Here is a 25,977-nt window from a genome sequence, read left to right as displayed (position 1 = left end):
AATCAGCTCCTGCATAGGTCATCTGCTATATGCTGAAAGTTAGACAAAAAAAAAATTGACATTCTTTGCATTCAACATTTTAATCTTTATTTCTTATAAAGCACTGTGCAAAGAACTATACATTCTGGTTCCACTACAGTAGAAAAAAATTTAAAAAAAATTGGTTTACTAAAGTTAACACTCAGTTGGGGAGGGAAGAGCAGCAGGGGAGAAACAGAAGAATTTATAAATCCTTACTAAATCTTCTGGATAGCTAAGTTCTTGCCTTCATTATTGGAAAATGTTATGTTAACAAAAAATGCGATACCTAGAATAAAACTTCAAGTGAGACTGTGAAGTTTTCTAATGGCTAATTGCTTGCAGGTTACAAAATATAAAATATGAATGAAAGTGCTCAACTTTTAGGGCTCCAGGACAATAGTAAAAATTCATCAATGCAAGGTTCCCCAAAATCACAATCCCATTTTCAGGTTGGTAGAGCCCTTTGACTTATTCTGTTATACGGAAGACTGAAATGCAGAATGAACTCTTTCTGAAACACACAGGCTCTTATATTAACAAACATGTTCTCAAATCATCTCACAAGATTTAGCTTTTATCACTCTAAAAACAAACAAAAAAACCTTTTTCTCCAAATTTGGAAAAGTTAAACCAGGATCATGGTACAACAAGGTACAATATCCAGGAACATGGTACTTAAAAAGTTTATGTAGAATTGGGGGCAACTACTTGGGGTAGTAGATAGAGAACCAGCCCTGAAGTCAGGAGAACCTGAGTTCAAATCTGACCTCAGACATTTAATATTTCCTGGCTGTGTTACCCTGGACAAGTCACTTAACCCCAATTGCCTCAGGGAAAAAAAGTACATGTAGAATTAATATGGAGAACGTTTATGATTTAACAAAAAATTATAATGAATAATTATTTCCCCAAGAATGTTTTATTACCTGTCAGAGGGACTGAAAATAAAACTGTTTTCTGTTCTTTAAATGGATAAGAAAAATTCAAAATGAGTTCACTATCCATGGAAACACTAGTACTAAGAATTTTTGAGTTCTTCATGGTCACATATCTTTTACTATCATTTTTAGAAGACAAGCAATGAACTGCACAGTAGATAGAGTGCTGGATCTAGAATAAGACTCATCTCCCTGAGTTCAAATCTGACCTCAGACACTTATTAGATAGATATGTAACCTGGCTTGCTTCAGAAAAGGAAGTGATCAATCACTCTTTCTTTGGCAAGCAAGTCTCCCAAAAGGGGTCACAGATATTTGGAGACAATTGAAACAACTGACCTATTAGAGTTAGGATGGGGTAATATGAAATATATCATTAGGAGCAAGTTATTGGTTCATGAACTATCTTCCAGACCCAATTAAAAGAGTAATTCTTTTATATAAAAATAAGACTTGTTACCTTTTCTTTTTGTTGAGGCAACTGGCGTTAAATGACTTGTCCAGGGTCACACAGCTAGGAAGTGTTAAGTGTTTGAGGTCAGATTTAAACTCCGGTCTTCCTGACTTCAGGGTTGGTGTTCTATCCACTGCATCACCTAGCTGCCCTATTGTAGCCTTTCTTTGCAGAGCTGATTAATTTGAATAATGAATCCCCTAAAATAATAATATCTCTTCAAATATGTACTTTTTAAAGTTATAAATATGAAAAATATAGTAAGCAGCCCTGGTTCTGCAGAAATATGAAGTGTGATCATTTCAGGGAATTCATTATTCCCACTTACTGGGAGACCTGGCAGTAAATTGAGGGCTTAGCATAGTTGTCTGGTACACAGCATTTAATTTATATAATTTAATTTAATAAATTTAATAAAAGCTAGTTGTTGATGGACTGATATTCTACTGAGGCCTTTTTTGATCTTCTTAGCTACTGGAACCCTACCCTCCAAAAATCACTTTGCATTTACTTTGTATGTGCATTCTATAATTCAGAAGATCGTAGAATTATTCTTTTCATGTACACACCTTCCCCAGTAAAATATGAGCGTTTTGAAGGAAACATGTATTATTTCATTTTTGTCTCTGTACTTCTAGCACAATGCATGGAACAAATGAGATGCTTAATAAAAAGTTGTTTTATGAATGCTTGATTAGAAAAGGAAGTAGATCAACTATGCAGCATGAGTGAATGCTAAGAGAAAGATCACTTAGATACTTATATCTAAAAAATGTTGTTGTTTTTCTTTTAAAGCAGAGGAAAGGTCTCAAAACATTGAATAAATTCTCCATGTAAAGATATTGTTAAAAATTTCCTAAGAGATGAAGGCCTGGATGGCAATCTACTGAAGTACCAATAGCTGAAAGGGTTTGTAAACTACAACAGGGAAAGGAACATCTCTACCAATGAGATTGAAAATCCACTTAAGTATCAAACAAAAAAAAAATAGATTTTTATAACGTACCAGAGGCCAAAGTTCTAGTGGCTCAATGGGCAGAACACTGGATCTGTTGTCAGGAAGACTCGAGTTCAAATACAATCTCAGACATTCAGTTACTATATGATCTTAAGCAAGTCATGTAATCTTAGTCTGCCTTGTTCCCTTATCTAAAATATGGGGAAAATAGCAGTATCTACCAAACAGAATTGTTGTGAAAATCAAATGAGATAATTGTAAAGCACATTGCAAAGCTTTTATTTCTAAGTAAGTGGTAGCTATTAAATTTAGTTTAGTACTAAGTATTTATGTTAGTTCAGTGCCTAGCAAATAGGAAAAATAAATATTTATTGACAGATTATTTCATAGAAATTTATTTACAAGGCAGCTTTCAAAAAGGAGTGTTCCATCTTTACCTAAAGGGCAACCATCTGATTCTGCAGATTTTTCTGTGTTCGCAGAAACTCAGATTAGTATAAGTTATTTTCTACCTGCAGCCTGAATTCTCCCTGCTATGCTTGGAATTTCTTTTTATTCATTCCACTACAAAACAAAGGAGTGGGTGAACAAGCACTGGGAAGGATCTAAATAGCACTGCATATAAGAAGCTCAGGTAAAGAGATCATAGCACCTTTGGAAATGTATGGGATATTTCAAATCTCATGGAAGCTCAGGCATTATGAAATAAACTGGCCCTTGACCACATAAGCACGTTAGGTATATTGTTGCATAAATCTGTCTAAAGTTGAATGGACTAATGGCCTCTACGCTTTATCTCAATTCTGAATTTCTGTGATTCTGTCATACATACCCTGCTTCTTTTTCCTGGAAAGCTATTACTTTTTAATATTCCAAAGTGGCTAATTTGCTTCCAATTTTTTCACATTTCTAAGGAAGCTCAACAACATGGGAGTGTATTGAGAGGTTCCTTTTTGTTCTTATCTTTGTTTTTTCTTTTGTCTTTCAGAACAGCTGAGGAGATTTTAACCTAAGTGGTATCTGTACCTCAAGGTGATTTCAGAGGTTAAAGTAGGCTATAAAAGTCCCCAATTCACCTTAGTCATGCAGTGCTAGGTGCATATGTGCTAGGTGCTAAGATTGTAAAGACAGGAATGAAAAATTGCTACCCCTCTGTGTGTGAGTGTGTGTGTGTGCATGTATATATGTACAATGTATATTCCATATTTCATCATATATGTGCATATATATACATGTGTGTGCACATGCCTTATAAGTATAAAGGGGCACTATAAAGTGAGTGTTATTTTAGAATAAAACACAGGCAAATTCCTGCTTTAACACAATTTGTAATAAAAAAGGATAATAAGAAAAAAAATAATCTGTATATAGTGCTTACTATGTGCCAGAATCTATGCTAAACTCTTTACAATTATTATTTCATTCGTTCTTCACAATAACTCTGAAGTTAGGTACTATTATTATCCCCATTTTACAGATTAAAAAAATGAGACAAACAAAAGTTAAAGGCTGGGGACCAAATCTGACTCAAGACCCAGGATTCTATTCACTGTGTCACTTTGTTATCGCTCAGTCATTAAGAAGGCTTGTCCAACTCTTCACATCCTTATCATCCTGTCCATGGAGTTTTCTAAGCAAAGTTCCTGGAGGAGCTTGCCATTTCCTTCTGTGCCACCTAGCTGCCTCTAATTTCCATACAATTTAGTAGTTACGGAATTAAATAAACATTTATGACGTACATACTCAGTAAAAAGTACTGGAAGTGCAAAGCTACATGTGACATAGAATCTAAACTCTCAATGAGTTCACGTTCTTACTGAGGGAAAACACATATATGATGATATAAAGAAGAATGGAGGCAAATGTAAAGGTGAGAAGAACAGGCAAAATCTTTTAAGAAATCCCAGGAGAAACTGGAAACTGCGTGGATGCCCATCAGGTGGAGAATAGTTGAATAAGTTATGGTATATGAATGTTATGGAATATTATTGATCTGTAAGTAATGATCAGCAGGCTGATTTCAGAAAAGCCTGGAAAGACTTACATGAACTGATGCTTGGTGAAGTGAGTAGAACCAGGAGAACATTGTACACAGCAATAACAAGACTATGTGATGATCAAGTATGGCAGACTTGGCTCTTTTCAGCAATAAGATGATGCAAGGTAATTCCAATTCATTTGTGAGGGAAAGAGCCATTCACATCCAGAGAGAGAACTATGGAGACTGAATGTGGATCAAAGCATAATATTTTCACTTTTATTGTTGTTGTTTGTGTTTTTTCATTTACTCTTGTGTTTTTTCTTCACCTTTTGATCTGATCTTTCTTGTGCATATGTAAATATTTTTAGAAAAATTCCACATTTAACCTATATTGAATATTTTCTGTCTATGGAAGGGGGTGGGAATAGAGGGAAAGAAGAATTTGGAACACAAGATTTTGCCAAGGTGAATGCTAAAAAACGTCTCTGTATGTATTTAAAAAATAAAAAGCTATTTTAAAAAAAAGTATTTAATAAACAAACAAACAAGAAATTCCAAAAGAACTCATTTTAACTTAAGGGTGGGGAAGGGATGAATTTGAAAAAAAATCTTCATGGTGAAAAGTACCTATTGTGATGGTGAAGAAAAAAATGGTAATAACTGGGGAGGGGAGACCACATTTAACACAGTGTGAATAAAGGCAGCAATCCAGTTTGATCGTAATATAGAATAAATTAAAGGTGACAGTAGGGGAAGACTGGAAAAGTTGACTGAAATTAGAGAGTGAAGCTCTTAAATTCCAAGATCAGAAACTTTTGTTTTATTTCTTAGACAAAGGTAAACTACTAACACTCCCTGGCTTGGGGAACAGCAGGATAATCATGGCACTGCAATAGGGGAGTTTACTTGAGGTAGTACTGTGATCAATGGCAATGAGAGAGGACCTTGAAATATCAATGATGAGGCTCTTATAATAATCTAGGTGAGAAAAGATAGTGGCTTGAACTTAAGTGGTCTGCATGAGTAGAGAAGACATATTTGAGAAATATTAGGAAGACATAATTATTGAAATTTGGCATGTAGGGTGAGGAAAAGGAGACAGAAAGATAATTTTGACATAAGTCTAACAAAATGAAGTATGCCATAGAACTCTTCAGTTCAATGAAGATAAGTAAAGAGGTTGGGAGGAATAACAATTCTAGAAAGTTAAGGTATTAATTTCCTTTTAGACATCTTCAGTTTTCAGTACTAGAATAAGCTACATGGAGATAGTTAAAAAATGCCTAGGAAATAAGGGAAGGAAGATTTGGGAATAATTAGTGGATGAGTTATGGATTATAATGACAAGGGTCAAAAGGAATTGGTGTAATAGTCAAATGACAATGAATGTCAAAGGAAACATTATTGAATTGTGGCAGAGCACAAATATTTAAGACCGTTCTTGGTGAGTCAGCAGTATATGCTACAGGCTGTAGACATCAACTTAACAAAAAAAGTTTTCCAGGTCTAGTAAAGTCTTCTTATCATTAGCAATTTTTGAAGGTAACAAAATTCCAGTATATTTAAAGAATATAGAGTGCTTTGGGAGTTTGCTTTAATGTAATATAATCTGACATTTATGTATAATGGACTGCAGTTTAATATTTCAACTTAAGCAAAATCTGAGCAAGAGAAATGATATCATCTACTGAGGACTCCAATAACACTCATTAAGAATAATACTGAAGCCATGCACACTCCAAGGAATGCCTCCTTATTCCTGTTCTCTATCTCATGTTGATTCATTTATCTGGAATATGATAATATTATCTGCTTTACATTACAGTAAAAGATTAACCCAAACCCAACAAAACAAAACACTCATTAGTTGGTTCTCTCTCCCTCCCTCCCTCCTTCCCTTCCTCCATCTCTCCCTTTCTTCTTTCCTCCTCTCTAAATCTGTCTGTCTATCTTTTTCTTTCTCCCTCTCTCTGTTTCTCTCTGTCTCTCTCTCTTTGTCTGTCTCTGTGTGTCTGGCTGCCTTTCTCTCAAAATGAGAACTGAAAGAAAATATCTGATAACAGGGAAGTATTTACAAATCAAATTGCACAATACATCTTGGATTCAGTTCACAGTCAGCTCAGTCTCCTATACCTCAATATCTCCATCCATAGTCCTATACAAAAATCACTGATGTCTGGAATGATAATCCTTAGGCATAACTAGTGCATCACTCATCAAAGTCAATTTTGATTATATCTACTTATTTACCCAGTACTCATTATGACAGAAAAGATAAGCATTACATTTCTGAAATATTTTCAACAAGGAGAGTGGTGACAGAAAAGTTTATCTAGCTAATTCTCAATTTGGCAGAACACTGAAATAGCAAGACTACTCTCTCTGACTTGATCTTTCTAGTAAATTGTGTGTATTCTGTATTATTACCTAATGGCAGATATTGAAAGGTAGTTATGCTTACAAATAAGTCATTGAGAGATAGAACAGGGTTCATGCAAACATATGCACATATGGGCGCGTGCGCACACACACATACACACACACAGAATCTGAATCTTCAAGATTCAGTGGATAGAACAGTTCTGATTAAAGTTGAGCATTAGAGAATCTGATACAGAAAGGAATGACCAGTCAATCTCACCTCTAAGGATGAAGTCCCATTACTGATTAAATTAACTGATTAAGAAAGTAGGCAATAGGCTTTCTAAACTTTGGCTGTTATTAACCACAGTGATTCTGATACTACCTCTCAATTTTAAATCGAAAAGAAAGACCTCCATCCCATTAGTTCACTTGACTTTGTCAACTGAAATTAGAGCCAACTTAAAAGATTAGAAAATAAGTCTCCTTTTTGTAATATTGCCTCAGGAAAAAAAGAACATGTTGATAACCAGAAACTCAATAGAAATAAATCTAAATAACAAGTGTTATGGATGGATTTCATTGCTCTATTGCTCACTGACAGATGCTTCCTTACCTGTTTTGATGTTTATTACAAAGAAGTTCTGAGGATTCCCACTTGTAATCCTATAAGTTAGTTTTTCATTCGAACTGGAATCTGGATCCTCAGCCTGGATCTGAATAACCGATACATCCTTAGGAGAGTTTTCCATGACCACAGGATAGTAAATGGGCTCTGAAGTTAAAGGAGCATTGTCATTTACATCTTCAATCTCAATGTAGACCTCAATAGTAGAATAAAGGGGGACAACACCGCGATCGGTTGCATATACAGTCAGCCAATAGGACCCTGTTGTTTCTCGATCAAGAATGTCTGCAGTATAGATGACTCCTGCAAGAAAACACAGCAAGAATACCACCATAAGTTACTACAGATTACTCAAAATAATCATTTTAATTAAAGTGTCTTAACTAAGGTAAATTCAATTTTACTTCAATTTAAGAAAATTTGGTGTCTAGTCCAGTGGATAGAGCTGGACCTGGAATCAGGAAGTTCACATCTGGCCTCAAACACTTCCTAATTGTGTGACTGAGCAAGTCACTTAACTGCTGCCTCAGTTTCCTACTGTGTCAAACAGGGAAATTAATAGCGCTTACCTCCTAGAGTTGTGACAATCAAATGAGATAATAAGTATAAAATATACATTATATAAGTATATATAATTATGTATATAAAATTATACAAGTATATATAAACTATACAAATATCAGCAATTATAATTGTCATTATTATTTAGGGACATAAGAGATCACCTAAATTAATGAATGTTTACCCAGCTGAATGGAATTGAATTGTACCTAATCTTCCTATTGTATAGTTAGGAAACAAAAAAGAGAGAAAGAATATGATTTGTGCTAATGACAGAGGTGGGACATGATTATTTGTGACCATTCCCATGTTCTTTATTGATTTTTTTAATCATGACTTACCCTCATGGGGGAGGGAGGAAATCAGAAAAATTCTTTAAATAGTGGCTCTTTTAGTAAACATAAAACAAGATTACACTTAGAAAAGTTCAATTTTGAAACATGACTGTATAAAATACATCTTTGCCATATATATTACTGTTTCTATTTTTGTCCCCATTATCAAGACTCATCTCCTGATCATTCCCACCACCTCCTCAATCTGGCTAAGAATTTAACTCTCAAGGAATAATGCTATATTTTTAGTCCGAGGGCTAAGTTAGACAATTGTTTTCGCCACGTACAACCCAGGTGACAATAATCAAATAGCAACCTTTCTAGGTTATATGTAAATTGAGAACACTGGATTCACTGACTGCCAAGGACTCTTTGTAGCTCTTTGATCCTGTGTTCTCAAAACTGAATTGAATATTAATATTGAAAACAACTTTATCTGGAAAACCTATAATTCTAGTTTTGCCTCAAAAACTTATCGTGTGATCCTTGGAAAGTGACTTACCCCTCTGCTGATGGTAGATTTCCCTACTAGAACTGATTAAAAATCCAATGGGACTCCATAAATGGATTCACTATGGTATGGTATAGGACCAGAAATCTAGTATAAAGAATTCTCAGTCATCTATTCTAACAGATGATAAACGGGGCTCCAAGATTGACTAGGTAGTAAGAGGCAGAGTTGTGTTTCCAATTCAGATCCCCTGAATTCCAAAACTTACCCTCTTTCCACTAGTAACAAATACTGAAATCCTGACAGCAAAAAAGTTTGGTCAGAAAATTGTTTCAAATTATGAGCCTTAATGAAACTTAGATATTTGGGGAAATTCTTAACCATGTTTTGCTCTTGCCTCTTATTAGTATAAACAATTGAGAAACTGGACTGTATTATTTGAATATTAAGATTTTCTCAAAAGAATTTCTCTCCCATCTTTCTATGCAAAATATAGGGAATATTGTTTTATGTTTTCCCTGGTCTTTTTGGATGGGGAAAAAAACAATCAAATACTGCATACAAAGCTATGTGAAATTTTCAGATTATATTTCTCAAAAATTTTTTTAACGTTTTTTATTAGTATCAGCCAGTTCTGCAACAAGAGAAATCCTAATTTCAATCCTGAATACCAAATTGTATTTCATGAAATGAATTATCCATTCATCATTTCTTATAAAAATGGATCTGTTTAAACAGTGATGCCAGAAGGCTCTGAGAATGAGCTGAATCACTACCAGCTTTCCAAGCGTACTCATTGAACTGTGATCTGCTTTAAGAGAAACTCACTAGGGGCAGCCAGGTGGTACAGTGGACAAAGCACCAGCCCTGAAGTCAGGAGGAACAAAATGAGTTCAAATCTGGCCTTAGACACATCGCACTTCCTGTGTGACCCTGGACAAGTCACTGAACCCCAATTACCTCAGCAAAAAAAGAAACAAATAAAAAAGAAACTCACTGACTAGGCACAATTTTAAACAAGTATAAGAAAATTGTCATCATTTTGTTGTTGATGAGTTTCTACCAGAAAATAGATGCCAGACATAAAAGCATTAGAGGAAACATTTTGTACTCAAATGCCCCAATATCTCTTAGCCAAAACATTAAGAGGGCAAAAAGATGCCTGAGGTTTCACAAAAACAATTGAACAATTCTCAGGTTCCTGCCTCAAGGGTTCTAAATTATTCTGTTGACTGTGTGAAAAGTTGGACTGACAGAGTCCAGAAGGTTTTAAAATCCTCAGTGATGAAAGGAGAAAGAGTTTGCCTTCCAAAATACTTATTGGTCTGTTTTTTTTCTCCTGGGAAGTTTGAATGAAATAGGCTAATAAGTCCTCCTGTTGATTATGAATAAACAAGATGCCAACTACAATAACTATGTGGGGAAAAGGGCGCTTCTCCAAAAACAATTAAGCTGATAAATCTTTCCCCTTTGTTATCCACAAAGGTGCTTGCAATTCTGAACAGCTAAACTGTTCAGGGGGTTGTAACCCAATTAAATTGAAAATTTAAGTTCTAAAGTTGGGATAGGAAGAGAATTAATGAGCAATCTAAGCAGAAATTAGCCAGCATTTAAAGAAGCATAAAGCCATTGTCCTTGCTACTGAAATACAACTGACCAAAAGAAAAAGTAAATAGGGATATGCTATGGGACACAAGAGAATACTATTTATTGTTGTTGAAAATATGTGCTACATAATAATTTGGTATAGAAAAATGGTGTAGAAACATGTATTGAACTTTGAGGAAAATGTCTTAAGTCAAAATAGAAAGGCTACTCTGCCAACAATGAAAATCACTATATAATAAACAACAGCCTGGGGAGTAAATATTAAAACATCCAGGCCAAAAAAGTAATGGGGAAAGGGAGAAAAATACTTATCTTGGGTATGATGATTTGTAGTGATTACAGAGAAGAATTTTCTCCCTCCTAAATGCATTAGATTATTCAGATTGGAGGTGGAAGTAGTAAAGAACATTAAATAATGGTCATGAAAATGAATGCTACCTGAATCAGATAACTGATCAACATAATCTGAGATCATTTTAATCTGAGACTAGGAAGCCTGGCTATGAGCTTGTCCAACTCAGAAAAAAGGGATAAGTAAACAAAATGCTAGTTATAGCTTACCCTCAGATTCCACAGTCTCCTCCTTTTTTTTCCCACTTTTCCCATGAAGGCATATCTCTGCTCTTTAGTGAAGACACAGTTTACATTCAATCTTTAGAATTTACATAATCAGACATTTCATCTCTCACTTTGCAAAGAAAGAGTCTTTGTCTGCTATATATCATTGGTTATTAATGAATTGAATCAGCCTATATGTTGGTGGGAGGGGGGGTGGAAAGGAAAGGAGGTCTAGAGATTTCAGTGAAATATCAAGCAACAGATCCACCCAAATGGCTACAGAGCAGGATTTAGAGAGAGTCTTCTACAAGGGCCTTGAAAAATAAAAGACAAGAAGACACTGGAATACGACTGATATACCAGAATAGATGCAAGGTTGACCATAACACTGTTCTAATAAGGAGAGAAGAAATTAGTAAATGATAGCCAAATAAGCAGCTGTCCATGTAAACTCTACACAGAGCAAACTACAAGCAAGAGATGGAAGGGAAAATGTTACTAAGGACCATCTCTGGAATATCTTTTCAATAATGAGCCATTATTAGGGAATACTGGGAAGTAGTAGCACAGTAGCATTAATTATATATTTAATGAGCATTTACTGTTTGATCAGTACAGTCAATGACCATCTGAGCTACCTCGTTTAAAAAAAACACAAAAGAATGGCAGTAAAAATATTGACAATAGGAGAAGGAATTGGGAAAAGGCAAAAAAAAAAACATTTATTAAGCACCTACTATGTGCCAGGGATTATATACTAACCTATTTATTAAATCACTTGATCCTAAAATGTTATCACATTTGATCCTCAAAACAACACAGGTAGATACTATTATTGTTTCTATTTTACAGCTGAATAAACTGAGGCAGACAAAGATTAAGAGATTTTCCCAGTGTAACAAAGCTAGTATCTGGGGCTTGATTAGAACTCGGGTTTCATTGGACCAGCTCTCCATCCACTGTTCCACCTAGGTACAGTAGTTATAGGCACAAACCAAGAAATAGTTTTTAGTTGTAAGCAATTGTGGGAAAAAAAGGCCAAGACATGCTCTTATTCTTCCAGTCAGAGCAAATTAACTGAATTCATGAATTTGCTAATGGAACTTTTCCCAGTCAACCAAAGTTTATCTGCTCTTTAGCTATCACAGAGATAATTCACAAATGTATATATTTATACAATCTGGTATTCCACCTTTCACTTCTGAGAAATATAAAAGCTAGCACTGGAAAGGACCCTGAGGAGCTATCTAGTCAGAATCACAGAATTAAAGAATCACAGAATTTGTGAGTTAGAAAATACCTCTGGAGCCATCTAGTCCCATCCATTTACAAAAAAATCCCCCACTACAGGATGCTTATCAAATAGCCCTCCAGCCTCTGCCTGAAATTTGCCAGAGGGCTGGGGGGGGGGGAGGGCGAGAACCCATTTTTTAGTCATTATACTTTTAGACAGTATTAAATATTAACAAGAAGATTTTCCTAACATAAAGTCTAAATTTGTCTCTGTAGTCAATATAATAAAAATGGCAATTCTACCTATGCTAATTTACTTAATAAATGCTATACCAATCAAACTACCAAAGAATTCTTTAATAAAACTAGAAGAAGAGATAATAAAATTCATCTGGAAAAATGAGAGAACAAGAGTATCAAGGGAATCAATGAAATAAAGTGTTACAGAAAGCACCTTAGCAGTACTGAATTTCAAATTGTATTACAAAGCAGTATGCATGAAAACAATCTGGTACTGGTTAAGAAACAGAGTGGTGTATCTGTGAAACAGATTAAATATTCAATATGCATCAGTAAATGACCACAGTAACCTAGTGTTCAACTAGGTTGATCAACTTAAAGACCCAAACTTCTGAGACAAGAACTCATCATTTTTACACAAAAATTTGGGAAAACTGAAAAGCAGTTTGGGAGAAACTAGACTTAGAACATCTCACATTCTATACCAAAATAAGGTCAAATTGGTTATATGATTTTGACATAAAGGGTGATATCATAAACAAATTAAGAGACCAAGATATGTTTTACCTGAAAGATTTATGGAAAAGGGAAGAATTTATGACCAAACACGAGATAGTAAATTTTGAGATGTAAAATGAATAATTTTTATTATATCAAATTTAAAAAGTTTTTCAAACGTAAAACCTGCAGCCAAAATTAGGAGGGAAGCAGAAATAAGGGGAAAGGGGGAAATTACAACAACTTTCTCTAATACAGTCTTCATTTTTCAAATATATGGATAACTTAGTCAGATTTATAAGAACACAAATTATTCCCCAATTGAAAAATGGTCAAAGGCAGTTTTCAGAAGCCAAAGGTATCAATAATTACATGAAAAAAAATGCTCTAAATCACTATTGATTAGAAAAATGCAAATGAGAACTCCTTTAGAAATATCTCACATCTATCATATTGTTTAATATGAAAAATTTGATAAATGATGGAGAAAATGTGAAAACATTAGGATACTAATACACTGTTGATGGGAACTGCTCCAACCATTCTGGAAAACAATTTGGAACTATATCCAAAGAGTTATTAAAATTTGCATATCCTTTGACCCAGCAACACCACTAGCAGTATGTATCCCAAAGATATCAAAGAAAAAGGTTAAGGATATTTTAGTAAAAAATATTTATAACAGCTCCTCTTATGATGGTAAAACACTGAAAATTGAGGATATATATATGTTCATCAATTGAGGAATGACTCAACAACCTGTGGCATATGACTGGAATGGAATACCATTATGCTATGAGAAATGGCAAGGAGGATGTTTCCAGAAAAATGTGGGAAGTCTTATTGAGCTTATGCAAAGTAAAATGAGGAGAATCAGGAGAACACTGTACACAATAATAGCAACACTGTACAATGATCAACTGTTAAAGAATTAGCTATTCTGATTAAGACAATGATCCAAGACAATTCTCCAAAAGACTAATGATGAAGTATACCATCCACATTCAAAGAAAGAGTTGATGAGCTGTGATCATAGATTGAAGTATATTTTCACTTTATTTTTTTTGATGAATGTGTTTTATTTTGAAACATGGCAAATATGGAAATATGTATTGTATGACTTTACATATGTAATCAATATTGTATTGTTTGCCGTCTCAATGGATTGAAGAGGAACAGATGGAACAGAATTTTTTTAATAAAAAAGAATATTAAAATAATTTCATGTAATTGGGAAATATTTAATGAAATAAATAACACATATATTAAAACAAATTTGCCTCTTTTTGACTTCTATCAATTCTTTTAGGTTCTATTCTCTGGGGCAACCAGTACAAATCTAATCATTCTTGCACATCAAATTATTGAAGATGTGTAAACCTCCCCTCCCAGGTTTCTCTTTTATCTTTAAGTCCATGATACTGAGAAATTAAGATCATTGTCTCCATTCCACTATGGAGACATGGAACTTCCTTCCAACTCCCAAATATTACATATATAACAGGGAAAAGCAAAATGAAACAGATGTAAATTTCTTTGCCTAGTTAATAAGAAAAGTTTTATAAAGAATGTATCACTTGAACTATGCCTTGATGGAATGTGTTTGAGTTTCTAGTTGAAAACAAAAACAGATTTAAATAACATCAATTCTAAACATTTGCAATCTTTTCATTCAACTCATTTGTGAGTTCAAATTCTACCACGATGTAAAGGTTACAAGTTGTTTTGACTGTTCCTTTTTATCCTCAGCAATTAGCTCAGCACTTGGAATCAAGTAAACTCTTAATAAATGTTTTCAGATTACTTGATAAGAAAGAAAGTAAGAAAAGCTGGAATACTAATGCTCATTTCCAATGGTTTGGCCAATTTTAAAATGCTCACCAGGTCATAGTATGGACATGACAATGAAAAACCAGATTTGAATGAATAAAAGAACCAACAAAGAATGAATTAAAAAACATCTACTCTGTGTTAGGTATCAAGTGCTGGAGATAAAATAAGTGGACAGTTCCTGTATTCAAAATATTTACGCTCTAATGAGAAAAATAACACAGTAAGGGGAACTAAAAAGGCTGAGATGGCGAGGAGGTAGTTTGAAGGCCATTTTTCTTCAAGCTAACCACAATTTCAAGTTATCCTATCCCTGTGGTCCATATAAAGCTTTTCCTAAACCTCCATGCCCACCAAAGTATCCTATATTTAATTTTCATATATGTGAGTATAAATATTTGTGTAGTTAGATAGACAATCTCCTCCAACAGAATGTTAAGTCCCCTGAGGGCATGAACTGATTTATTTTTGTCTTTGTATTTCCAGCTCAGAACAGTGTAGATACATAATAGCTCTCAAATACTGGCTGATTGGAATGATTTGAAGCCTACCCTTATGCTTTGTATGTAGCAGATATTTGTTATAATGACTTTAAATGTTTGCAAATTCCCCCTCTTATTTTACCACAAATCTACCAGCTTGCAATTTCATAGTTAAGAGAGATTCAGAACTGGAAACCCTTTATGTACCAGAGAAAGAGACTGAAGTCAAGAGCTAAAAAGTATATTGCCTAGTGTGACACAGATAATAAGTTAGGGTCCTTTGGCTCTAAATAGATATTTCCTCCATCCTCCAATCAAATGTCTGTATTTTCATCATCATGTCCTGGTTTGGTTCATTGTAGCAACATAAGAGGGGTCAATTTTTCTCTTCTGGTCCTTTAAATGTTTAAAGGCAAAATGACCATTGGGACAGCTAGGGAAAAACTAGACCTGGAGTCAGGAAAAAGTGAATTCAAATACAATCTCAGACACTTACTAGCTTATGACCTTGGGCAAGTCACCTTGACTGTCTTTCTTGCCCTCCTCCTCCAAAGACACAGCGACCATGGCTGCTAAAAACTGAAAATTCTATTTTTAGAGTAAAAGCAACATTATTTTGAGTGACCTTGTGGCACTTTAGGCTCCCATTAAATTTAGAAATAATGAAAACTCCAGAATAAATATTGTTTATTAATATATAGACACACAATGAAACAATTATAATTTACATACATATGAACACTGCATAGTATTTTCCACAGGTTTCCTGATTATGATGTTGAAATATTAATTTAGTTATGGAATTAGTCACTGATTTGTACTCTACACAAAAGGAAATTCTCTTAGGAGGGGACATGAGGTTCATCTTTCCATCCTTGCTTTCTATCGATGAATTAATTGTGCCATGCTTGTTCATGGTAGGGTGGCTGTAAGTAGAGTTTAATCCCTGTTCTAAAGCTCCCAGTTTATAAGAAAAGAGGAACCTTGATGGAGTCCTTTTGGACTGGTGGGAGTAGAGAATCAATCTGCCTGAATTTTAGATACTTACTGGGAAAGAGCATTGTGGTAGGACGCGGGGTTATGCTTTGATAAAGTGAAGACTACTGAAACAAATAGCAAATAGAGTATAGAGGCAGAGGGTAGGGGAGGCAGGTGAAGGGTAGACAGTAGTGGGGAAGACACTGGGGGAGGAAGACCCAAGCAGTCACATATAACCACAGATCGGAGTTGAGAACACTTTGCCGCATGAAACTTTAGCAAATGGAAGAGAGGTAGGAGTGCTCAAAAGACAGGAGTTTGGGGTCTATTTTTATAGGTTTTTGGTGATGGGAGACAGACGTTCTTATCCATGCCATCTTAGATTTAGTTCAATAACATATGTGCTTTATCTTAAAGTCAGGAGCAATATCTTAGCTTTAGTTCATCAGTATAATACTTTAATGGTCTTATTGTACCTGTCTGTGATGCTTATAGACCAAAGTAATTAGTAGGACTAAGAGACACATGGGCTTAGCTAGCTCCACCTAGTTTAATGCATAGTCTTTGGATGTGGCTGTGGTTAATTTATGAGGCAGTTATCAGTGGCTCCAATGGCTACCCTGATTTACAAGACAGCTTGCAAATATCTATTTTTTTACCCTTAATTTATAGGACAGTTTGTAAGTGACTTTTAGGTTCCCTTTTCTAATCTTATGTCCCGCTATTATTACCTTAAAGTACCTAAGTTACCTTGAATTACTTATTAACTTAACTTACTATACTAGCTATGAGGGACAGAGAGTGGATAGGTGGGGAAGGGGGGAGAGAGCAAAACAAGACCCAATTTCAGCAAATAAAGGTAAGAAACCCACTTATCAGTAGAATGGTTCCCTGTAAATTAGCAGTGAAAAGAAGTAAGGCATAAGGCAAAAAGGACTAGTATGGTTACTTCTCTAGAGTATTTGGATATTCTCAGGTCCCAGCTGTTAATCTTTTCCTCTGCTTGGTTACTTATATTTTATATGCTTTGTAAATATTTATGGGTCTCCATTATTACAAAGTTCCTACCTAAGGTTTCAAGTGAGACAAGCCCCTTTAGAATTAACCCTCTCTTATAAGTAATGATATAGAAAGAGCAAATTTACTTCCTATTTTAAAAAATACAGCCCCAAAATGCATATCACAGCCAGAGATTCTAGGATTGTATAACAAAAACATATATACTATTCAATTTCTAAATTAGCTATATCATGTCTGAGTATGAGAATATACTATTCTACTCATAAGTCACAAGGCATCATCATTCTGGTATTAATTTTTTCTTTTAGTATAATCAGATAAGTCTTACTTCTTCTGGCATCTTTCCTTTTTTTCTGAGTGGGAGGGAAAGATACATATGTTCATATACTAATTTTATTTAATGTAGTATTTTTGCTTTCTCTATAACAAAGGAAGTAAACTAGAATTCTTTGGTTTTTTATTATTTAATTTTACAAGTAGATAAATAGATAATATTTATTTATTTTCCACTTATAACTGTGCACAGCTTGAACCAGGATTAGTTGATCTCAGCATGAACATATATTAGCCATAATTGTTCTTTCTTTAGTCTCAAATAAAAATATATTCAAGGGAAAAATAATGTATGCTATTTTCATTTAATGTGACTTGAATATGTAAAACAGAAAATAAAAATAGGAACCTGTGCATAAGTTAGTTGAATTCTCCATGCTGCTATGAAAATACCTTAGTTGGTCACTGTGACATAAATCAATGACTCTGTTCTTCTCAGGCCTTGCTACTTTGTTCCTTTGTTACTATATTTCAAATGACACCCTATCCAAAGAAGAATGTTATTCAAACTTCTACAATATCTCCAAAGTTAACAGCTGATACTACAGGAGAAGGTGGGACAGGAGGGCTGGCCCATCTTAAAGAAGCATCTCCATGACAACTCTCTTTAAGTGGTTTCATAACTGCTTTTTAGGTGATATGTTTGTAAAAACAAAAAACAAAAACTGCATAATGCATAAATGTGTGTAAGTTATGTATTTCAAACACTGAAGACTTGAAAATACTCATAAAATCTCACATGCTATGATACTCTTTGAGAGATATCAGAATGTAATGTAAAGGCACCTAGGTGGCTCAATGGAGAGAATACTGGGCCTGGAAACAGAAAGATCCAAGTTCAAAATCAGTCTCAGATACTAGCTGTGTGACTCTTTGCCTTAAAAAAGGAAATAGCAAACCACTTCATTACCTTTGCCAAGAATACCTCATAGACAGTATGAAAACTCCACGGACAGAATCCGCCATCTGGGGATTTCTTGGCAGAGACACTGGAGTCCTCTGCCATTTCTTTCTCCAGCTCATTTTACAGATGAGGAACTGAGGCAAACAGGGTTAAGTGGTTCGTCCAGGTCACAGAGCCAAGAGTAATATACAGAGTAAGTATCTGAGGCCAGATTTGAAGTCAGAAAGATATTTTCTTAATTTCAGACCCAGCATTTTCTTACCACATGGCGTGGTCCATGAGCAAGTGCATAATAAATGCTTGTTGATCTGACCTGACATTCTTATTCTTTGCAGGTATTCCTGACATATTTCGTGTGGGGATATCAAACTCAAAAAAAAAAAAAAAACCATGACCACTGAACCTTACACTAAGATTTCTGTAGGCTACATATTAAACTAAAATATATTATCTATGTCATATTTTATTTTTGTTTTATTAAATATTTCTCAGTTATGTTTTAATCTGATTTGGCCTTGGATATGTGATTGACGCATTTGTCTTAGTGGACAGAAGCTTGATTTTGGAATTTGGCAGAAGTGGACTCAAATCTTACCTCGGACACAAACTTTCTTGAGTGACCTTGGACAATTAATCCAACCTCTCAGTGGTGAAGGTAAAATTCTAAAGATTATCAGTAGCAAAGCTGGTGTCAATCTGTATTAACAAAGGGAATTTTCTCACAGGGCGCTGATGAAATTATAGGTCTTAGACCAAAACACATACATACCTATGCTGATACCCCCAAATAAGGAGAGACCACAATGAACTCTCTGGATTTCCATCAGTACACCTGTAGGTTTCATGCTTCTCTTTTATCCCAGAGTTATCTCCTATTGATTAAACAGCTTTTATCTTTACAGAAGTAAAAGGAAAACCCCACGACAGTTGTTGAAAACAATGACAAGCTGAATCTGAAGCAGCCTTGATTCCATGTTATTTACCATGGCTTTAACCTAGGGAGCTATGGGTAAGATTAAGGAAAAGCGCTCCGGGCTGAATTTAAGCTTTTATTTGTAGTTAATGAGAAGGGACAGTATGCCTTGTCAGTTCAGAACTTAGGGACTCCAAAATTTAGCTACATATTTAAGAAAGTCTAGCTGGCTTTGAACTCTTCAAAATTGGCAGAAAAAATACAATGCACATACATCATATCTAACCATTGTTCAGATGTTCTTTTAGAATGGCCTTTGCTATGACCTGATTTTTCAGTAGCAATGCCAGCAAAAGGTGAAGCTAGGATTGTGAAATATAATTTTGACTTGCATATTATTTCATACTTAATCAATTTCAAACTTTCTCTTTAGTTGCTGTACAAATACTTCCAAGGCGTACCTATGGGTGTTAATTTACATACTTGCCAAAAGGGATATTTTTTCAGTTCCATAAATTTAAAAAATGAAAATTTGAAAATAATGCTTAGAAATTTATTGAAAATGAAGAAAGATTTGCTTTATTGTTGTTCTCATCCATCCTTTGTCCCTGAATTTTTGAACTGGTTGTCTACTATGCCTGGGATGAACTTCTTCATCTTTATTCTCAGTATCTCTCAGATTCAGAGGTTAGCTCAAAAATCATCTTCATTTTTTTTTAATTCCCCCCCCCCCATAACATTCTTATACTACAATTTACTCAACCATTCTCCAAGTGAAGGGCATTCATTCATTTTCCAGCTTCTAGCCACTACAAAAAGGGCTGCCACAAACATTTTGGCACACACAGGTCCCTTTCCCAAATCATCTTCATTTTTAAGGTCATTTTAAAAAATTCAATTCCATTTTATTTATAGTTTCATTTGCTCTCACTTTCTAATTAATGAAGCAGGGAATATAACATTAATTACAAAATGAAGTCATATTAAACAAGTTTTCATACTAACTAAGGTTTGTTTTGTATTTAGGGGTAGAGAAATGAGAAAAAGGAGAAAAAATACTTGAATTTGCAAACTCCATAAAAACTACCTCTTCTATGAGTTTATTCTACTTCAAGTGCCTTTGCCTTTTAAAACTGCTTTTCTATTTATTTTGTATATAGTCTGCATAGAACTATATTTGGACATGCTGTCTTCACAGGGACAATGTAAATTCCTTGATGACAGGGACTTTTATCTATAATGACAGAGCCCGATATGATGTCTGACATATAGCAGGTACTTAATGCAAGATGACTGAGGAGAAAAATAAAGCAGACAAATTTACTCATGTTTCTGAGTATGTTATGGATTCAACAATAAGTTCTTATCATTATGTTATTGGAAGCACTATATGTTTGAATTATTACTATTTATAATCATATTCCTCCTAAGTTCTATAGATAGCACCATGTAACCTAGTGCTTTGAACATATTAGATGTTTAATAAGATTTTTGTTAAGAGATAGAATGAATGAGTGAGTGAGTAAATGAATGACAGTCATCAGGTAACTCCATCTTCATAGAAAGAGAAATGGGCTTAAATTACAGTATAAAGGTTTAAGATGAGATATTTTGACTGCCTTAAAGTTAAATGTTACAGAAGGCAAGCAAAGTTGATATCCTTTCAAACCTTATGTTTCAATTAAAAAAGGAAATTGTCTGAAGTAGCAATGTCAAATTTAAATCCCATTCAATAATGAAATTCTCTGTTTAGCATTTAAAGGCCTTCATGACTTGACTCCCACCTGCCATTTTAGTGTTAACTATATATCATTCCTCTTCATAAATTTCACAGTTCAGCTCATCTGGTCATCCTGCTAGTCAGCATGCCTAAGAGTCCATCTCCACACCTTTGCTCTGGCTGGTTGTCCTATACCTCCCTCCTTTATATTCCATCCTAAAACCTTTTAGAATCTCTAATAATATCCTTCAAAGCTGGATTATCTCCAATAATATCCTTCGAACTCAAGCACTATTCCCTCATGAGGACTCTTCTGATTCCCTCAGATCCTAGTGCCTTATATGAAAACATTATCTTAATTTTTTTTCTCAAAAGTATTTATTTTTTCCAAATAGGTATATAGTTTTCAACATTCATTTTTGATTTCCAGACTTTTTCTCCCTCCCTTCTCTTACCTCTGTCTAAACAGCAAGAAATCTAATATAGATTAAATACACACAAATCTTTTTAAAATATTCTCTCCATATTTCCTATAGTGCACAAGAAAAATCCACTTGTCTTAATTTTGAACATATTTTTATAAACTTAAATATACAATGTTAACTCTCTTAATGTAATGTAAGCTGAAGGTTGGCCTTTTGTATCACCAGCACCTAACACTGAGTAAGTTCTTAATAAGCTTATATTGATTTCAATAGTTTGTTTATTGACAGATATATACTTGAATATTAAAAGAAAGCAAAGATGACTTCCAGCAATTTGTCTGATTTGAGAAGCCAAGGGTGAAAGTAGACTAGTCTGGCAAACTCAAGATAGGTTGCATCTAGCACCACCCGAGGGAATACTTCTTTCGAGAAGCTCAGAGAGCCATTTGATTATATAAGTAAACTCAAATTTCATAAGATTTAGAGTCGGTATAAAAAAACAGAGGGACAGCAAACAAGAAGACATGCAGAGGTCTCAAAGTCTAATTAAACCTCCTTGGTAGAATGCATGACCTCTGGAAGGGAAGGGTACCCTTTAGACTAACGAGAGCATACATAATCAATAAAGTAAACTATGTGCTAAGAGGAAAGTTGTTGGGTAAGGCAGTAAATTAATTAACTAAACTAGAATTTGGCCCGAGCATGGGGTTAATTAATATTCCTTCACTTTAAAAAGTGCTATGGGGTTTTTAATAAAATGTCAGGACCCAAGCTCGCTCGCTCTCTCCCCTGCAGGATAGAAGTGTTGAGTCAGATGCACTGTCAGGTATTAGCCACTCTCTAATTCCATTTGGGATCACTTCTTACCATCTATGCAAAGGAGTATGATCAGTGTCAAGGATTGTACTGGACATTCTTCTGAGTCTGTCTGAGTAAATGGGTTTAAAATTCAAGTCACGGTTTTATAGAGATTGTTCTTTTCCTCTCAAAAGCATTTTACACTTAAAGAGTAATTACTATGAGCTAATGACAGGGGAAAATGCATCCAAGCCTAACACATACATACATATACATAAACTCAATATCAGAAGATTAAAACATCTTACAATGAAGATCCTCTCTTATGGAAACAAGAATGAGGCTATTGATAAAACATGGCAGACATTATTACTTTTAAAATGCTATTTAAGTTTTATTGTGTTATGCATGCATGCCGTCCACATGCATGTATGTGTAAGGTGCATATATGCGTGTTATACATGTATAAGTATGTATATTTGTGCATGTCAAACAAATCCATATCTACAGAGATATATACAACCATTAACTCACATAGAAGAAAAGTACTCAAGACTGGGAGACAATATGTGGTAGATACAATGCTAGCATTGGAATCAGGAGAATTGGCTTTAAATATAGATTATATTATCTTTTTGATATGTCATAAATTAAATCTGAATCTCAGTTTCTTATTTGGAAAATCAATTCATCTATCTGTCAAAAAGCATTTATTAAGCATTTATTTGCAGTAATAAATGCTAGAGATAGAATGAATGATAAAAATTAGTGCCTGAACCCAGGGAGTTCACTTTCTAAGTGGGAAAACAACATGTGGAAAATTAGGCACATACAAGTTAGAGTAGATTCGAGTTAAGTTCATGAGAAAAAATATATTACTATAAAAATCTTATAAGACTAAATTATATCTTATTAGGGGCTCAATATATTCAAACTTTTTTGTATGACCTATTTTTAAAAGTTCTCTGAGGAAAGTGATTTAAAATTTGAACTATAAGTCAATAAGTATTCATTAAATATCTGGTGTTAGATCAATTATTGGGCTAAGTAGAGAGCATACAAAATAAATAAAAAATAAATGTAATTATTACATAATAAACAAAATAAAATAAATGTCTGCCTTTAAGAAGCTCACAATCTACTGAGAAATACAATGTATATTGAAATAAATATAAAATAAATACAAATTAATTTGGTGGGGCAAGAGGGAGAGTTGAAGGGAGTCAGGAAAAGTGTCAAAATGCAAAGGAATTAATGAATGATGAAGCATTTAAGTAATTATTATATACCACTAACTATGCAAAATCCTGTCGATTAAAAAGCAAACACAAACAAAAAAGCTAAACCGTTCTCTCTCAAGAAATGTACATTCTAATTGCTTTTCAATAATTTTTTTGGCAGCATTCAACTCTTCATCATCACATTTGGTTTTGGGGTTTTTTTTTGGGGGGGGAAACATACTGGAGTGGGTTTACTATTTCTTTCTCCAGTTCATTTTACACATGAGGAAATTGAGGCAAACAGGATTAAGTGACTTTCCCAGAGTCATAGCTAATAAATGTCTGAGGCCAAATTTGAATGCAGGTGTTCAACGTCTGGTGCTCTTTCTATTGTACCACTTATCTAACCAAGAGGATGCTACTGAAATAATCCTAGTGAAAGATAGATGAAGGCTTAAACTAAGGTGACATCTATGTGAAGCTCCCATGTAACAGTGTTCAAAAAAATCAAAAGAACAAAGTTTTCCATATATATTATATAAGGTAACAATCATTATTAATAGCATTTAGCAAAACCCTTTCATTAAAGCTTTCTACATTAAAGTCTCAACCTAGGATTTTTGTTTCTCTTATCATCTCTTGAGGTTTTAATCTCACAAAATGCTTTTTATTTTCCTTGTCAAGAGTACTGGCTAAATCTTTTAGACAGTATAACAGTCTGGTAATTAAGTTAGGTTAATTTAGTTATAGCTCCTTTAGTATAAACAGGACAAACAAATGGAATTTTTGAAATTTGCTTGTTTTCTGTACAATGAAAACAACAAATGTTCTGTTCCCTGTTTTTCTCCCCTAAGCAAGGAAACAAGGTATAATTGTGGCAAAGGCTCAGGGAGTATAACCAGGGCCCAAAAGGAAAGAAAGGTATAGCTCCCTCTAATTGAGTTCTCTTGTTCTCATCTCCTATAGATTTCCTGGATTGTTTTCCAATTTCCATTCCCATTCCATCCATTAAATAGCTCCCATTTCCAATACCTACTTTACCCTTGCATCCATCTTCTCTTTTTAATTATGGTGAAATGCATCTCCTTGCTCAGATCTAAGTATAAAGGTTCCAATAAGAATTCTGACAAATATAAACTCATTCTATAAGGCAGTACCCCAAATGGCAGGGGGAGAGAGAAAAAAATGCATTTTAGTTATGATCTTGCAAAAAGATTTTGGTACACACATATATTCACAAACATACAAAGTCTGTAAGAATAGCAGTTCCCTGAAATAAGGTACTGGGAGGATGGCAGAGAATCATCTTCCTTCAAACTATTTTCCTCTTAGAGCCATGCCTGTGGTGTTTGTTGGAGATAGGCTATCTTAAGGAATTTTTATATTTGTGTGCCCAGTGAAAGTTGTTTAAATAACAATAAATATAAATGCTAGTTTTGCGAGCAAATTTGTGTTTTCTTAAAGGAAAAAAAATTGACCAGTGGTAATCTCTTCTTTTGGCATTGGTAAACAAAATACTTTCCAGTTTGGGGAGCTTGGAAATTACAGAAAGTGGTTAGGAATTAGGTTGCTCATTTTTTTCCTATTTATAAATGTGACTGGCTATTCAAATAAATCTCAGACTCTATAAGTCACAAAGTTAGAAAGTAAAATGCATAGAATGGGGAAAGAAGGAATTTTAAGAGATTCGAATAATATGTAATAACTTAGAAGATGCAGCATGGTATAGTGGCTAGAAAGCTTGGCTTGCAATCAGGTAAATGAGAGTTTAAGTCCTGTCTGACATACAGATCTTACTGGACTCTCAAAAAGTCACTTAATATTTCAAAACTGCACTAGTTAAGAATATACTACCAGTGAAATCATAGATATTAGGCAAAAAAAGATAACAAAGGAGAAAAAATGTTAATCAACATTTATACAGCATTTAAGGTTTTCAAAATATTATGCACACTCGTATATAAATGTGCATGTTATAGTGATGCAAGTGTATGTACACATGAATATCTATCTAATTCAATCTTCATAACGAGTCTATGAATTAAGCGTTGTTGTTTTCCTGGTCAGAAAAAGTCTGAGAGAGGTAAATAACTTACTTGGGCAGTCTCACACAATTTAAGTTTCTGAGGCAGGATTTGAACATGTCTTCCTGATTCCACATATACGTAGCTATCCCAGGGTAATCAAAAATACCAAAATAATGTCTGATATTGCATTACCATGTTTTTAAAAACTTACATTCGACAGATATCTGATGTTCAGATATCTGATGTTATAAAAGATACACATCATATGAAAAGTTCAGTACCCTTAGGAAAAAAAGACTGATGGAAAAAAAATCAAAATAAGGGGGCTAGCTTTATTTTAACAAAAGTAAATTTTGTGTCTAAAAACCATCTTCCAAGTTAAAGTCAGGTTTTCTTTGTCAGGGAAAAAGGAAATAGTGAGAGCAGAAGTTCCCATTTCCTCCTTCCGGGCCTACATTCAAAGCTTTTGCAGCTTGATGGGTCCTGGCAGAGCCTCACCTCC

General features: G+C 34.3%; 1 protein-coding gene across 5 annotated transcripts in view; it reads right to left on the bottom strand.

Moving 5' to 3' along the window:
* Positions 1–25,977, bottom strand: part of FAT3 (FAT atypical cadherin 3) — a 699,235-nt gene that overhangs the window by 350,254 nt on the left and 323,004 nt on the right. For all 5 annotated transcript variants that reach the window (XM_031960969.1, XM_031960968.1, XM_031960971.1 and 2 more), the window contains exon 3: positions 7,330–7,644. In XM_031960969.1, coding sequence (XP_031816829.1) covers positions 7,330–7,644 — 315 coding nt within the window. The remainder of the gene's footprint in view (positions 1–7,329; positions 7,645–25,977) is intronic.

Source organism: Sarcophilus harrisii, chromosome 3 (assembly GCF_902635505.1).
Source record: "Sarcophilus harrisii chromosome 3, mSarHar1.11, whole genome shotgun sequence".
In the NCBI taxonomy this organism is placed as follows: Eukaryota; Metazoa; Chordata; class Mammalia; order Dasyuromorphia; family Dasyuridae; genus Sarcophilus; species Sarcophilus harrisii.
Note: the sequence above shows the minus strand (reverse complement) of the source record. Positions and strands in the feature narration are given on the sequence as shown.